Source organism: Colletotrichum higginsianum, chromosome 4, assembly GCF_001672515.1.
Source record: "Colletotrichum higginsianum IMI 349063 chromosome 4, whole genome shotgun sequence".
Taxonomy (NCBI): Eukaryota; Fungi; Ascomycota; class Sordariomycetes; order Glomerellales; family Glomerellaceae; genus Colletotrichum; species Colletotrichum higginsianum.
In genome coordinates, this window is record NC_030957.1 from 4,844,384 (window position 1) to 4,859,277 (window position 14,894).

General features: G+C 54.1%; 4 protein-coding genes across 4 annotated transcripts; 2 read left to right on the forward strand and 2 right to left on the reverse strand.

Moving 5' to 3' along the window:
* Nucleotides 1-1,115: 1,115 nt before the first annotated feature.
* CH63R_06791 (uncharacterized protein) lies at nucleotides 1,116-1,703 on the reverse strand (the record flags this gene model as incomplete). Its single annotated transcript, XM_018301766.1, has 1 exon — nucleotides 1,116-1,703. One exon carries the CDS (start codon nucleotides 1,701-1,703, stop codon nucleotides 1,116-1,118), a length of 588 nt encoding a protein of 195 aa, XP_018159616.1.
* Nucleotides 1,704-3,121: 1,418 nt separating this feature from the next.
* Nucleotides 3,122-4,805, reverse strand: CH63R_06792 (Carboxylic ester hydrolase; the record flags this gene model as incomplete). Its single annotated transcript, XM_018301767.1, has 3 exons — nucleotides 3,122-3,482; nucleotides 3,545-3,678; nucleotides 3,744-4,805. The coding sequence occupies 3 exons, from the start codon at nucleotides 4,803-4,805 to the stop codon at nucleotides 3,122-3,124; spliced, it is 1,557 nt and encodes a 518-aa protein (XP_018159617.1).
* Nucleotides 4,806-9,550: 4,745 nt separating this feature from the next.
* CH63R_06793 (uncharacterized protein) lies at nucleotides 9,551-10,347 on the forward strand (the record flags this gene model as incomplete). Its single annotated transcript, XM_018301768.1, has 2 exons — nucleotides 9,551-9,790; nucleotides 10,060-10,347. 2 exons carry the CDS (start codon nucleotides 9,551-9,553, stop codon nucleotides 10,345-10,347), a joined length of 528 nt encoding a protein of 175 aa, XP_018159618.1.
* A 1,946-nt stretch (nucleotides 10,348-12,293) lies between these two features.
* CH63R_06794 (uncharacterized protein) lies at nucleotides 12,294-13,326 on the forward strand (the record flags this gene model as incomplete). The annotated part of the gene is made up of 2 exons (XM_018301769.1): nucleotides 12,294-12,487; nucleotides 12,564-13,326. The coding sequence occupies 2 exons, from the start codon at nucleotides 12,294-12,296 to the stop codon at nucleotides 13,324-13,326; spliced, it is 957 nt and encodes a 318-aa protein (XP_018159619.1).
* Between the last annotated feature and the right edge of the window lie 1,568 nt (nucleotides 13,327-14,894).

The window sequence follows — 14,894 nt, forward strand, 5'->3', positions numbered from 1 at the left end:
CCATCTTGGTGGCTGTTCTCCAATTGTTACCAAGCCGTCAGAAAGACGCTCATTTCGCCCACCGCCCGATCGCCTCGTCGAAGAAGCACAATCGCCATGCAAGCATCCTCCTTCGGACAGGGAACACGCCACGACTTTCGGCTCCAGGCCATCCTTCTGCCGGCTTTCTCAGCTAGCAAACGGCGTGTGTGGTGGTGTTGGAGTTCCGCGCGAATCAACTCCCTGTCTTCTCCAACTGCAGGGCCCTCTTCTCGGCCAGCCTCGGCCGAGCTAGGCGGCTTGCCATGTAACTCGTCGTGTGGTTGTCCTTTAGATGCTAGCTCCTGTAAGGGGCACTGTTACCATGCGTGTTTAATCATGTATGTACTATGTCTGCGAGGGTCGGGCCAAGCATCGCATCTTCAAGTCACCACGAACACTTATGGATACTATCACGCTGTCTCACGCGGAGCGTCCTACGTTAGCCCGTCGCCAGAGTAAAACCCAAGTATCCATCCATGGGGCCCCCTCGCCTCTGCACGACGCTTGTCGGTCGCGAACCATGGGCCCGGGTCACGGATGCCGCTTCACGCTCTTGCCGGTACGCCGGCACGACGCTTTCGTACCACCGTTGCATGCAGCATCTTCTCGTTCCAACTTCTATCCGCCATCTTTTGCTGGCTGGTACCTCCAGACCGGGATTCCATCCGTCGGCCAATCATGTCCAGGCGGCAGCTCGACGAGTCACATCTGTTCCCTCTCACGAAGTGGCGTCGAAACGGTGGTTTCGCGCCCTGTGTATTGATCACGCGGCTCCCGTTCTGTTGGTGCCGGTGGGCTGAACAAGTAGACAAAACGCAGCTGATGATGAACCAACGATTTTGATGAATCCATTAATCGTGTTTTCCGTTATTCAGCCTAAATGCAGCAGTGTATTTCCGAATGAAGCCTTACTGTCGGCGTGAGGACGCCTTGTGTCCTCATCGAACGGGCCCAGGCCCAAAGAAGCATACTCCTTGAACGCCCCAGACACTCACCCCGGATTGTCCCCACGCGACCTGGGTAGCAAAGCAAATAGCAAGAGCCCGCAAGCCAACCTATCCTCACTGGATGCTTGAGGCGGCCTTGTTCCTGCCTTACCGTTGCTTCTCAGCGACCTCCTGCACGAGTCGTTGTTGGTCGTCCGCCTCCAAGTCGATGTCCATCTCATCTCCCTCTTCCTCGTCAGAAGCCGCTGCTGCGGGATCCTCCTCTGACCCCTCCTTTTTCTCCTTCGCAACCGCAGCCTCGACCTCTTCTCGGCGCTTGCGCGAGCCGAACATTCTCTTGGTCGTGGGGCAGTATCCGTAGTAGTGGTCGTCAAACTCGAACCAGTGACAGGGGCAGTAGCCGTCAAAGAGCCAGGGCGTATGCAGCTCAACCCAGTCCTCCGCGCTTAGGGTGGACTGGCGCCACACGCAGTGGTTGCAGGATGCCCAAGCCTGAAGGCCATTGAGCTTGAAGTTGTATGGGTCGTTCGCCTGGTATCTCGTGTTCCAGAGCCGGGTCCGGACCTTCCTGCACTTGGAGCAGCGCATCGGATCGCAGGGCGAGACCCTGCCGAGACCGGCCGAGACGGTGGCCGGGTGGTACGCGGCACTTGAGGCCTTGCACTTCTTCTCGCTGGCCTTTTTCTTGCCTTTTCCCTTGGCTCTTCTCTTGCTTTTGCCCTTGGCCCTGGCCATCTTGGCCCTCGTGTATGTTTCTGTCAGCCGATTAGTTGAAAGACTATACTTGCCCGTGGTTTTGATTATGCTCACGGTGAGGGTGGAGGATTGGCGATTCGATGTCGGCCAAGTTGGGCAATCCTTCCTGTCGAATTTTCGTCGTTTTCACTTTGGTCTGGAATATACTATTAGATTAAAAACGGTATTAAAACCTGAGGCAGGGAGAAACGTACGGATTGAGTCTGGTGGTGTATGGTATGCTGGTGGTGTTGACGATGATACCTTGGTGGTGGGATGCTGAGGTGAAGCCTGGACTGTCTGAAGACGTGTTAGGAATAACTGTCAGATGTAAACAACCTAAACCAAAGACATGCGGGTCAATGAGACGACTAAGCCAGACTATGTAGCCCTTGTCCTGTAAACAGCCCACAAGCCGCAGGCACTCAGCCGCATGATCCTTAACATAAAACTGGTGACTGTTGAATGTTTCTTTGGTCTGAAGGCGTTGCTGTTGCGAGAAATGAAGCAGGGAAATCAATCAGACAACAAGGTTATCGCTAACCATGCCTTACATCCTTTGTCTATACCCACATCTATGACCACTTCATCTGCAATGAGCAGCACAGAAATTAAGAGCTCCAAGCAGCGTGTTGTCTCCAAGACCAGAGGTTCTTGAGAAGACACTAGGTAAGCACTTTGCCTTTGGTTGAGGTTATTTGACTTAGGCCTTCGTTAGTAGCAATTCAATACGAGCTTTCAAGTAGGCTCTAGCTCTTTGTCTATAGTATTTCGCACAAGGGAAGCTCTGATCTTTTCGTAATTCCAATAGTTGACTGCGGACTCCATAAACCACCAATTGCTGGCGAGCCATTTTCTATCCAACCAGTATTAATATGGAACTCCAGGTAAGCTCGAGTGTCACCATGACAACTCGAGGTTTGTTTTCTTTCCATTGAATGAGACATTCCCAATGAGTTGATAACGTAGGGGGGCAGGCACTGGAACAGACCAGCTTGGCTGCATAAAACGAACGGCATCACTTGTGAACCAGGCTGAAGAATGCCGCTACTCTCCTGCTTGCCAAGGCAGCAGCAGCGGTTTTCGTCAGTTTTTCAGCATCGCAGTGCTTTCATACGCGTCTGAGGCGTAAATTTCGGCTTTTTTCGTCGTCGTTAGAGCCAACTGAGGACACTAGGCGGCTGAGAAAGGAGTGATATGGAAGAATTACTCCGAGCTTAATTTTCCATCCCTTCATTGAACGACTATAATGAATCAAAGCTTAGGTAAAAGAAAGGGAATTTTGTCATGGTTACGCGTAGACGTCTCAAATCTGAGTATTTGCCAATAGTTTCTATGCTCCAGCTGTTTTACTTGTCTGGTAGTATGTTACATATCAGAAACACTGCGTCCATGATGACGTGAAGCTCCCGGCCAGCCTACAACAGCCCCAAAGCCGCGCACTCCTCCTCGATAGCAGAAAGAGTCCGCCGGCCAGCGGTGACGTTGTTGTTCTCGCCATAGCTGCGGACCAGGCGACTGTCGGCCGTGTAGGCAGGCCATCCGATGGCGTCCAGGCCGGCCGTCGAGTCCTTGACGAAAGCGGCGTAGGCGTCCATCATGACGTGGCTCAGCTCGTACTCGAAGGCCGTCGAGTTGCCGCGGAAGTCGGCGTGCGTCCCGAAGATCATGGGGAGCTCGCTGCCGTGGTAAGCGCCCATCCACGGGCGCGGGGACGTGTTGTTGAAGACGGCCGAGTAGTAGTAGCGGTACGTCGTCCTGCCGGCGGCCAGGCGCTCGCTGGAGGCGTGTTAGCTGCCTCGCTGCTGATGAAGGAATCATGGGAGACGAGAAACGCTTACTTGGTGGTCTTGGTGGTAGGACACCAGAAGAAGGTGTAGGACAAGCTGTCGGCGACGGCGGGATCAGGGCCGTTCTCGGCATCGTAGGGGGCGAGGAAGAGGCCCTCGGCAGCGTTGAAGCCGATGATGGCGGGCTGAGGGGCAGTCAGCCACGTGAGTTCACACCAAACACGGCCAACTTGTCAAAGTGTATCCTTACCAAGTCAGACATCTCTCCTAGGGCGGCCTTCTCCGTGTAGTTGGCAAAGACGATCTTGTTGTCGACCTGAGGAGAGAAACCGATCGAGGGCGAGACCTCGGAGTCCTTGTAGTCGGCCACAAAACGCTCAAGCTTCTCGGCAGGAATCTTGCGCATGCATGCCAGCTCGGCGGCGGCGTCGGTCAGGTTCCCGCAGCCCAACTGCTGGGCGACGAAAGTGAAGTTGGAGTGGCTGTCGTCGTGGTTCATCAGCTGGTCCAGGTGGGCCGTGCCGGAGTCCATGATGAGGCCCCGGACGATGGGGTCCTCGGCGTAGGCGAAGCTGTAGTAGTCAACGGCGACGGCGCCGGCCGAGTGGCCCCAGATGGTCATGCGGTCCGGGTCGCCGCCGAACTGGGCGATGTTATCGCGGATCCACTCGACAGCGAAGCGCTGATCCATCAGGCCGAGGTTCTGCTCCTCGAGGGCCGCCGAGTTGGGAAAGCCGAAGAGCTTCATGCGGTAGTTGAAGGTGACCAGGATGTGCGACTGCGAGCGCTGGATCCAGTTCTGCGGCATCTGGTAGGGCACGTCGGTGCCACCCGTCTCGAAACCGCCGCCGTAGAACCAGATGATGACTGGAAGACCCTCGTCTTCGCCCTCGGTCTCGGTCTGCTTGCCGGCAGGAACAGCGTCGGCGGGGACCCACACGCTGGCGGTGAGACAGTCCTCGTCCATGCCGGCGTCACCGATCATGAACTCGGGGACATCGACGCGCTGGATGGCCGGGTGGATGGAGATGTACTGCCAGCAAGAAGGAGGGAGAGAGGTAGCGTTGAGCACGGTACCATTGGCGAAGGGAGAGCTGGACTGCGGGACGACGTAGGGCTGTGGAGGCTCCCATCGCAGGTCGTCGAGGGGCGGCGCGGCGTAGGGGATGCCCAGGAACTCGGCCACCTTGGGGGCGTCGGGGACGATCCGGCCCTGGACCGTGAGGCCGTTTCCGAGTCGGACGCTGGGGCCGGCACTCACCGAGGCGAGGAGGCCGGCGAAGGTGGCTACGAACTTGACGTTACACATCATGAAGTGCAGCTCTTGGGTGATCGCTCGGGTTGGCTTGGCAAAGCCTCAACAAGCAGGGCGCCGAGTATATATTACAGACTGCCTTCGGAACTCGGGGGGCAACTAGGTGCCTTTTTCCCCCTTCTTCTGACAAGCCCGACATACCTATCCCCCCCGATCCCCTGGATATGGCATCGGAATCCGTCCATGCTCCACCAGCATAGCGACTCTGCGATGCCAGTCTTGGAAGAGAAGAGGTGGCACGGTTGACCTCATCGGAGATTACTGGGCAGAACCCCACACTCTTCAACGCTGGCAACGGCGGTGCTCCATCATACGCGTGAGTGCCATTGGCGAGGGGGAGGGTATGGGCATCCCTATTATGGGCTCATGCGAGTCAAATCCCTGGCCCGCGTCCTCCACCGGGACCTGTCGATCAGCAATCGGACAAGAGCATAGGCTGCCAGTTCCCGGAAGTCAGTCAATAAACGAGGGGAACGGGGCGGTATATTGAAAGATATATTCCACACGTCCCGCAATCCGTCAGGGGTTAGTCATCGGAACACGGACGACTTTGTGGATTCAATGGCAATAGAACCAGACACTGGGGATTCCGTTGCCAAATCGTTATTCACTCCTTGCATAAGTTCATCGAGTCGCCCTTTGTAGCCGGGCAGGCCAGGGCTTCATTACCTCCCTAGCGCTTGGTTTACACGAACAAATCCGATCGTGTGGCTTCTCCCCCATCTTCCATGTCAGGTGTGCCCAAAGAGCACGCCCTAGATCACGAGCAGGCCATGCTTATAACATCCAAAGTGATGGATGGGCAACTCTCCAGGAATGTGCGTCAAAGGACGCACGTCCTTCCCAATGTATCGAAGTACGACTCTGCATCGTCAAAAGAAGCAGGTAGACAATTCCATACAACTCATTTTGGTAGCTGGGTATGTATAATGAGCAGCAACACCTCAAACGGCTAAATAAAGCCTATCAACAACACTGTCCAATTAGACGAAAATCAATGTGGATGGTGTGGAACTTTGTTCTTCCTTTTGGCAAGCCACCAATAAGCTGGATGTGACGCAAGAAGAAAGGTTGCCTTTGCTTCCCCTTCGGTATTCATGTTACGGTTTCTGCCTATCCCCAGTCTTGACTGCTCTCCTCACTTCATTTCACAGATGCTCTTGGGCTTATGTTTTAGAGATGTATATACATATGAGAGTGCAACTAGTACACCGACAGCTGATGTCGACCACTGCTTTCTTACTAAAGCAGGATTCTCCAGTATTTCTCTTCGTTCCGGGAAGGTATTCCTACAAGATGCTAAATTGTCTAGAGAAAATCCAAAGGTTTCGAAGAAACAGATGCTGAGCTGAAGCTGAATGCTTATGTAGATTGCTTCCTGAGTGGACAGGATTTGCGATGATGGAAACATATGGTTCCAGAACTTTACTGCTTCTACCTTGACGAACATTCGGCAGCTTGAGGTATAATAGGCGGCTTGCGCGCTACTCAAGACCTTCACCCAATTGCAAATACGCTCCAATTTCGAATATTAAACCGAGTGTCTAGGCAACAGTCCGATTGAGCCGATGACCATAAAAGAGAGTCGATGGCGTCTCGATAGATGCTCTAACAATACGCCTTCATCTGAGTGCTGTTACACAATTCTCGGTGCCAGTCTCAGGTTGGAATAGATGGGCACCTCGCAGCGATCGGCCAGCCATCAGACGAGTTATTGAAAGAGGTCACAACGCTGGGTGGGCAGAACCCCAATAAGTGTCCACCGCCGAACGGTCATCGTTTATGGCACGGATACAGTTGTGATTGCGGTCGATCGATCTCGATGAGAAGACGTCATCGACGTCATGCCCTCAACCTTAGGGATATGGCAAATTAGATACATCATGATGAATATCCGCCGGTAGGTTTGATGAATGAGGATGGGGATGGTCATGTATTGTGAGAAGAATATTGCCGCGTAAGTCTGCAGGTCTGTTGTTTTACTGTGGCACTGCCATGTAGCACTTACTGCTTGTCAACAATTGCGTATCCAAGATCGTTGGCGCGTAGAGTTGTTGAATGATGGATTGAGGGATAGCTGTCGTATTGGCTTATTACCGCATTTGACAGGATCCTGTTAGTCTAGGCACAGCGATTCTCAAAGACTGGTCTAGAAAATTAGGAGGCGGCTGGGAAGATAGGAGGCACTCAACTACACGAAGCGGCAAGCCTGCTGGTTGGAGATGCCGTCTAGCGAGAAGCAACGAAGACGTTTGAGCTCAGGCTTGTGTAAAACTACTGACAATGTTGGGCTGGCCGAGTGGCTCATAGCTTTGGGTTTCCTGGTTTCTTGTTGTCCCCCTACAGTGTTCCGAAAACACCCAAACCGGTTTTGAACTCGAGACTCATTCCCGGCCAAGCACGAGAGCCGGAGAGACTCCGACCGGCAAAACTGAATGGCCCACAACACTGTGGTGTAGCTGGTGCCCCGGGTATCTGTGGAAGAGAGGGAACTTGTGTTGCGGTCGGACCAGCCCAAATACTGGGTCACCTCCTGAACTCAGGGGCTATCCTCTGCCAGTCAGGCGAAGAAACCTGTTTTTTTAGAGGCCAAAAACTGTCTTCGAGAGGTATGTATATCTTTGCCTGGGCATCGGTGTGCTAGAAAACACGTATCTTAGTGACGAGTAGAGGAAATTGGATGAACCATCGAGTACACGTCACCAGACATACCACTGCGGGCGGGCTAACGTTTCGACCATTCATTGACTCTAGAAAGTTAGGACAACGGAGCCGCACATAACGAAGAGCCGCTGCTGCTTCAGACCGTAGGAAGGGACCAGTATTTGCAAAGCCCTAGTCCAAGCTAAAAACTCGGCACAAACTTGTCAACCTAGAAGTGGGATCTGCGTTGTATATGTGTTTTCCCGGTCATTTCTCGGTGCGAAGAAAAAAGTGACAACCGATCAACGGCGTACGTCAAACGCAGTCTTACACAATGCTGACGTAGAATGAATTGCCGTCGAAACGACCAAACGTCGCAACCGCCGCAGGCCGCCAGCGACAGCCCAGCCAGAAGGCCGCATGCGGTCAGTCACGAAAAAGGGGGGAGGAGCAAAGGATAACCTAGCGGTAGATCCGTAAGCCAATAATGAGAGAGAAAAACAGGTTAACAGGAACATACTCAACTCACATTGACCGCGCGGTTTGGGGGGTTTTTTTTCGCCACCGGTTTCACTCTGTTTTGGGCCTGTCTGTCCTCTTTCGACTCCCAGCGGAAGTCTCTCGAATGACCGCGGGTTCTTACATTTATGATTGAGTCGGGGTTTTGATGCCTGCCCGCCGCATTGTCGTCGAGATAGCTCGAAACTGACAATGATGCCGAAGGATGAGAGAATTTCTCACGGTGCGGGTGTTTTGTGGCTGTCCTACTGACCACAACAACACATGCTAGTCCCTCTAGAGTCAAAATGTTTCCTCTGCGACGAACTCCGAGTGGGCGGCGGGACTGGCTCCGTTAGCTCGTATGACTAGCAGGTGAAGAAACAGGGGTCGGGAGGTCTGCAGCGAGGGAGATCCGATCCAGCCGGGGCGCGCACGCATTCGCATTTGCACAAGCGCCGGAGGCGGTCTTTCTGTTGAGCGACGGCGGCGGTACTTCAAGGTGAAGGATGCAGGTTGGGGCGTTGGCTCAGTTCAGCTCGGCCCAATAGATAGTAACAGTGACGATAACCATTCATGGCTAATGGCAACGGACTTACCGAAAGATGTGACAGGCTTTCGCTTATTACTCGTTACCCCCCCTCCCTTCAATAGTTGTACGTGTAGACGAATAGACGAAGACAAAGCCATGTGTCAGGCTGTAAAGCTGACAAGGCGGAGCTACACAGAGATTTGGTGACGCTTCGATGACGATGACATCGGCCAGCTCTTCAAATACAGGCTACAGCAATCATCTCCACTTGTTCATTGGATTCCCAGCAGCGAGCGACATGGGTCGTGATGGTCGGTCGTGCGGCTTCGCGAATGACCTGGCATCAGTGAGGCCGGGGAAGAGGGGTCGGATTCCTCAAGAATTCAGGAGAGGCACCGGCCACCGGCCAGGGTTGGTTGGATGCACCCAGCCACAATTAAGGTGAAAATGCAGCGATCATTCCAACGGCTCTAAAGAACAGAAGGGGGTGTCCCGAGGACTGGACCCTGAGACTCTGGCCGTAATTGCCGGGACATGACAGGGCCGCCCACAGTCAAGGCTGTTCCCAGACGCACGAGGGACCACGAACAGTTAGTGTATAGCAAGAGAGACGAGAGAGCGAGGGAACAATAAGATCACGCGCTGGGAGGAGGGGGGGGGGGGGGGGGGGGAGGGAAGGTAGACGGCGCCAACGGTGTGAAATTTGCTGGCGTTGAGGGTCCCCGCGTGACCCTAGACAGTATCGACAGGGGACATGCATGGGGGAATGCTTTACGCTACTACCCTCCATCCAGTGTCGGATCAGGTTTTTTGCTGATGTTCCCTGGGACAGAAAGTTGGACAAGGTTTCATCCAACCCGTCCGTCGGTGGAGTGGTGACTGCCATTCATCCATTGGAGGCCTGGAACACGGGGTTGAGGAGAAGGAGATCTGCGATATAAATACCTAGGAGAGAGCCGATCTGACGGGTTATAAAGGCCCAAAGTTTCCACCGAGTCGTACCTCTACCGTATCTCTACCGCTGACCATCAAAATCAACATCACTGACAATACCGTACGTACCGTCTTGATGTCCGCTCCAATCCCCAGACCCTCTTCTACCACCACCGGGTCATCCGACTCGATGGCCTCGACCGCAAGCCAGCAATTCACCGGCAGCATGGACTCCTACGCGCTCTCCATGTACGAACACACGAGAAGCCTGATGGCGGCTGCCCATATTCCCTATGGCAGCCCCGCCAGCCTCCTGCTCGCGACCTCTCCGGGCTCTCCCGGCGCGCCCGCCGTAGCCGGAACCAGCTCCGGCGGCGTGGGGAAAGGCCTCCAACCCAGCAACGGCAGCCTTCCTCGTATGGAATCCAGCTGACTTCCGAGTGGGAAGACTCGTTTGGGACGCCATGACTACTCGCACTCTGTGACGAGGTAAGTGGTCCATCTGACGGCATCCTCTTTGGTCTCCGCTAACGTCGTGCTCAGAGTCCGATTGCGCTCGCTCGTTGAGGGATTTTTGAGCAAGTAAGATCACTCCCTCTACCAGTATTCCTTCCACCTATGCGGTTGCTAACCTGATGCTCCCAGGCTTCGCGGATGAAAGCTGCTCGATTACCAGTACCCCTCGTCCCATTGCTGCCAACCGAAACCTTCCGAAGGAACCGCAACAACAAGTCTCCGGTTTGTCTCGAGACTGCATCATACACTACCCTGCTGTCGGCGTGGCCTTTGGCCCTGGTCGACGGCGTAGCTAGCGCCGCTCGACGGGACAAGACACATCCCTGCGGTGCTCTCAAGGGTGCAGACAACCGACATGACCTTTGTTGTCCCTCGCGATGTTCGGCCTCGGAAGCCCCGATTGCTGGGGATCTCTAATGTCTAATGCCGACTTGAACGTCGCCTGTCTCGCACGAATTTATTTTGATTTTCGAACTTTTTACACTACGAAACACGCGGAGTTGGGACACTTTGGATGAATGAACGCAAGTTTTAAGGCATACGTAGCTAGATAGAGACCTTGGTCTGCTCGATTATGATACCCCCCCCATATTGAATTCCACGTTTGGATAACACAATTTGCTCTCTTGCTTCCTCTTACCCTCTCATCGACCCATCGTGACTCGTGGTTCCCTCTGCCCCTCGAATAACGGGGCTGAGTTTCGGATGTCGTACCGTGACCTCGGCTGGGCCGCTCTGCGTGACTCGCCGTATCGGTCCGTCCGCCTCCGGCATGTCCCATGGGATTTGTCGTCATTCCCAAACTACCGTTACCCCTTGATAGCTGGAGGGATGGTTAGGCCTGGCTCTAACACACAATGCTTATACAACGGTTGTCTCAGCGTAGATGCCTACGCATCCTGGGACATTGGACAGGGAACTTGTCGGCCCAGACCGGTCTCGACTTTCTGACGGCCTGCAAACTGGGCAAATGACGCGCACGAGTGTTGGTTCGAGCACCAACCCGGTCCAAAACTTTGGAATACAAGGCTTCTGAGCATCATAGCTTAAGGGATAACCCGATTGTGCAGCATGATTTATGTCATGGAGGTTCCTGTTATGCTCGTACCAACGTTCAAGACAGTCCCAACAAGTGGAGAGTTTGAGAGGGAGGCTAAATCCCCGACTTCGCCTATTCCATCCCACGGGATGCGACCCCACCTTGACCGGATGAGAATCTTGAAGTTGCAATCATGTAGCTTGCAGTCCTCGTAATATCGTCCTCGTCGTTGTCATCTTTCTCGCCTTAGCTCTCGTCTAATCAGCACCCCCTCCCCCCTTTTTCTTCTTCTCTCTTTCTTTGGTTTTCTTAGTGGGAGTCTCTTTCGTCGACTTATCCTTTGAATTGACGGCGTTTTTTTCTTTAATTTGGCAAGAGTCTCGTTCTTCGGGCTCGTTTTCGATTTGACAACGGTCTCATCTTTCGACTTCGGAATGCATTTGGAACTTGATCCGACGGCGGTTTCGGATGACGATTTGGCCACAGCGCCATGTTCCGGTTTGTCTGGCCTCGAGGGTTGGTTTCTTACTACACGTCCGCAATCGGATTATATAGCTTCCCGGATGGACTCGGGAGATTCCACTCAGTTCCATGTTCTGGCCTTTTCTTTCCCTTTGTCCCTGACCCAGCTTCTAGAGATACTGTGTCACATAGTGCTATTACAATTAAGGTTGGCTACCTGGACAACTGCGCTTTTCAAACAACACCCCACTTGGAAGGACGACTGTCTCGCCAATCACCAAGATAGTGTGTGCAAAGCATGTACCCTATACACATCTCACACAACTCCCCCACCCTCTAGGAAGAGGCAAGCAGTGAGATGATGACATTGCAGGCCTCTGGCTTGGTTTACTGTACATTAGAAATAGACTAAAAAGGAGTATAGTATTTGTTGGGAAGCAGTGATGTAACCTGCAGACACAATGATTTGGATCAAGTGAACTTACAGGCTGTGATGTGAACAGCATTTTTTGTTTCTTGCCTTGCTAGAACCTAGCTACCACGTTCCCCTTCTACCCTACACATAATCCTCTAAGGTTTCCAAAAGACACAGGACCAGATATGCCATGCCCATTGACAACACGAGGGGGCTCATGAGGCGCAAGGGCAAGGTGAACCAAAAGCCCTTGCGCCTTGCAACCTGGTAGCCTGTCCCACGATGCAGGTGAAGGAGTAGTCAAAATCAAGGTGAAGCCAGGTTGCCAGAATCTTCCTGTCGACTCATATTTGGTCTTCTTCCATGCACAAAGAAACGCCAAAAACAGATCCAAAGGTTAGATTCCGAAATCATGATCCATTGACCAGCAACATTGACTATATATAGATGAATAGCAACCACTATCCGAAACCCCCCTCAACGCCTTCGGGCTCTGGACGCTTGATCCTGCCGTATTTTCCGCAGGCTATCGCGCAGGGCTACAGCAGCGGCGAGGGAGTGGATGAAGGAGGTGGAGGAGGAAGAGAAGAAGAAGCAAAGGATGAACAAGAAGAAGAGATAACCTCGGTGGGTTCGTTGGCGTGAGTTCCCCCTTGGATGAGAGTTGTGGCCATGACAGCAACAGAAGTCAGGATCACCCAACTAATCGACTGAAAGGTACTGGGACGAGGGCGACAATCTTCAGATTGATGGTGACGATGGTGCTTTGGCCTATAGCTTGGCCAACTTCGAACCCAGCCCTAATGCCGCTGTTACTGCCGCCCCTGTATCTGACTTCGGCCCCTACATGTCGAGTATCTCCTACGTCCCAACTTTCACCTTTGGCCTGGCTCACGCACCTGGCCCAGGCCCGATCTTTGGTCCGGTTGCCGCCCTCAACCCGGCTTCCGCCTTCAACCTGACTGCGAACTCTATCCCAGCTTTACCCTCCGCACCGGCTTTCACCTTTGCTCGAGCTCCAGCGTTTATCACACCTTCTCCCTCTGCCCCTACCCAGGCACTTGTTGCAGCTACAGCTCTCCCTTGGGTGCCGGCCCCGGCCGTCACTGCTCAGCCTCCGGTTGGTCCTCTGGGTTTCTGGACCATGAGAAACATCCTCGTCGGCCCCAGCTGGCAAGGCCCGCAGGGACAGCTCCCTCAGTGGCACCACGATAACCTACGAGCGCAGAGATCCGTTGGTGATTGGCCCAAAGACAGAGACGGAATCCGGTACTGTGCCAAGTGCAACACGTGGCTCTTCCATCCGGCCTTCTTCGAGCGGGATGACCGCTCACGGGGCCGTGACACGCGGACCTGTAACCGGTGCGCGTGGCGCCTCTGGCAAGGCCAGAACCGCCATAGCCCGAGAGACGAATGGCTGCGGGCAGTGCAGCCTGTCATGATGCAGCTCAAGAGCGGCGAGCCGGGTTATGGCCATTGATGCGCGTGAACAGCCATGGCGCAGGTGGAGCCAGGTGAAGGGTCAGAGATACAGAGACAGTGGAAGGCGTGGAAGGCATGGGTCAATAGGTATGTACAAAGGACGCGGTCGTCCATCCCTTCTCTCGTCCAACCCCTGCCTTGCCTCACCCGATCTGGACCAGGCTCGTCCGAGCCACCTAGCCGTGTTTGAGTGGGCGCGGCGGGGCATAAGGCTTTGAGCCGCCTGATGTCTCGTCTGGGTTGACGGTCGATATCAGATGCATTTTGTGTCCATGCGTTGGAGCCCCTGTCAACCATGGGACCATGGGACGGGACGACTGTCGATGACGACATCTATTTGTTGAAAAGCGGGAGCGGTGGAGGAGTTCTGTCTGTCTGGGCTGTCTAGGAAGGTCGCCAGGGACTGGACGCTTTAGGACAAAGCCGGATGACATGAGATCTTATGAAGATCAGACGCTGACCGAACCGTGGAAGCAGATTGATCTTCTAGAAAAGGCCGGCGGGCGAGGGCAAGACGAGCTTTGTAATGACCAGACGAACAGACGTAGAGGGAGAGGGGGTTGAAGTTCGAAAGGTGTGTCTGAATAGAAAAAAAGACAAGCTCTCATACCAAGGTGTGTAGATTATGGTGTCTATCTGCAGCTGGATATGCGTCGAAGCATAAGTCCATTCCGGCTTTGGGCAGCAGAAAGACATCAAGACATAACAGCATGGAGACATTCGCCCCTCACTCGGCAGTAGTGGAAGATGTGTGTTGGTATCTTGTACTAGAACCGAGAGCCATGAGCGAGCGGCAAGGTGAGATATAAGCTGTGAGCCATGACACAAACAGAGGCCATGAGCCACGAGCCATGAGCCACGAGCCATGAGCCACGAGCCATGAGCCATGAGCTATGAGATAAGAAGACAGGAGTGACAGGCGGCAGAATTGTTTGGCGGCTGGTAGCGAGCGCTACCACCGAAACTTGTTCCGGCGCATCGGGTCGGTACAAGTACCTATCTGTCCACTGCAGAACTGGCGCAAGGACACACTAAGTTTAGCTGCCCAACCATGCTGCCTTGCACCCAAGCTTCCCTCATCCGGCTAAGCGAGAAACTCCACAGCAGCAACGGGAACTGCACTATTGGTCAGACCAGAGATGAGCTCCGGAACCCGCGGTACGTATCCGGCCCCACCCGCCATCCCAAGGACCTTGTCCAGAAGGCACAGTTGCACTCCGGGAAATTGGAAATCACTCGACATCCTTGTCGAATCCCTGCTGCATGCACCATCATCCACCATCCGCCGTCCGCCCTCGTTCTTCTTTTTTGCTGAACTCGCCCGTATCGCCTCGAAAAGGGTGTGTGCTCTATATCCCTGACGCCCTCGGCCGCCGATGCAGATGCAGATGCAGATGCTCTCGGGCAAGGACATCTTTCCAAGTTTGCCATTTGTTTGTTCCTTGCTTCCTTGCTTCCTCAGCTCTCTCGCGCCGCCCGATCGCCGACCGACCCTCGACATCGCGATAGCTTCCACCCGTTTGACGTCCACCACCCGACGACGTTACAGCTCCTCGAGAGCAGCCC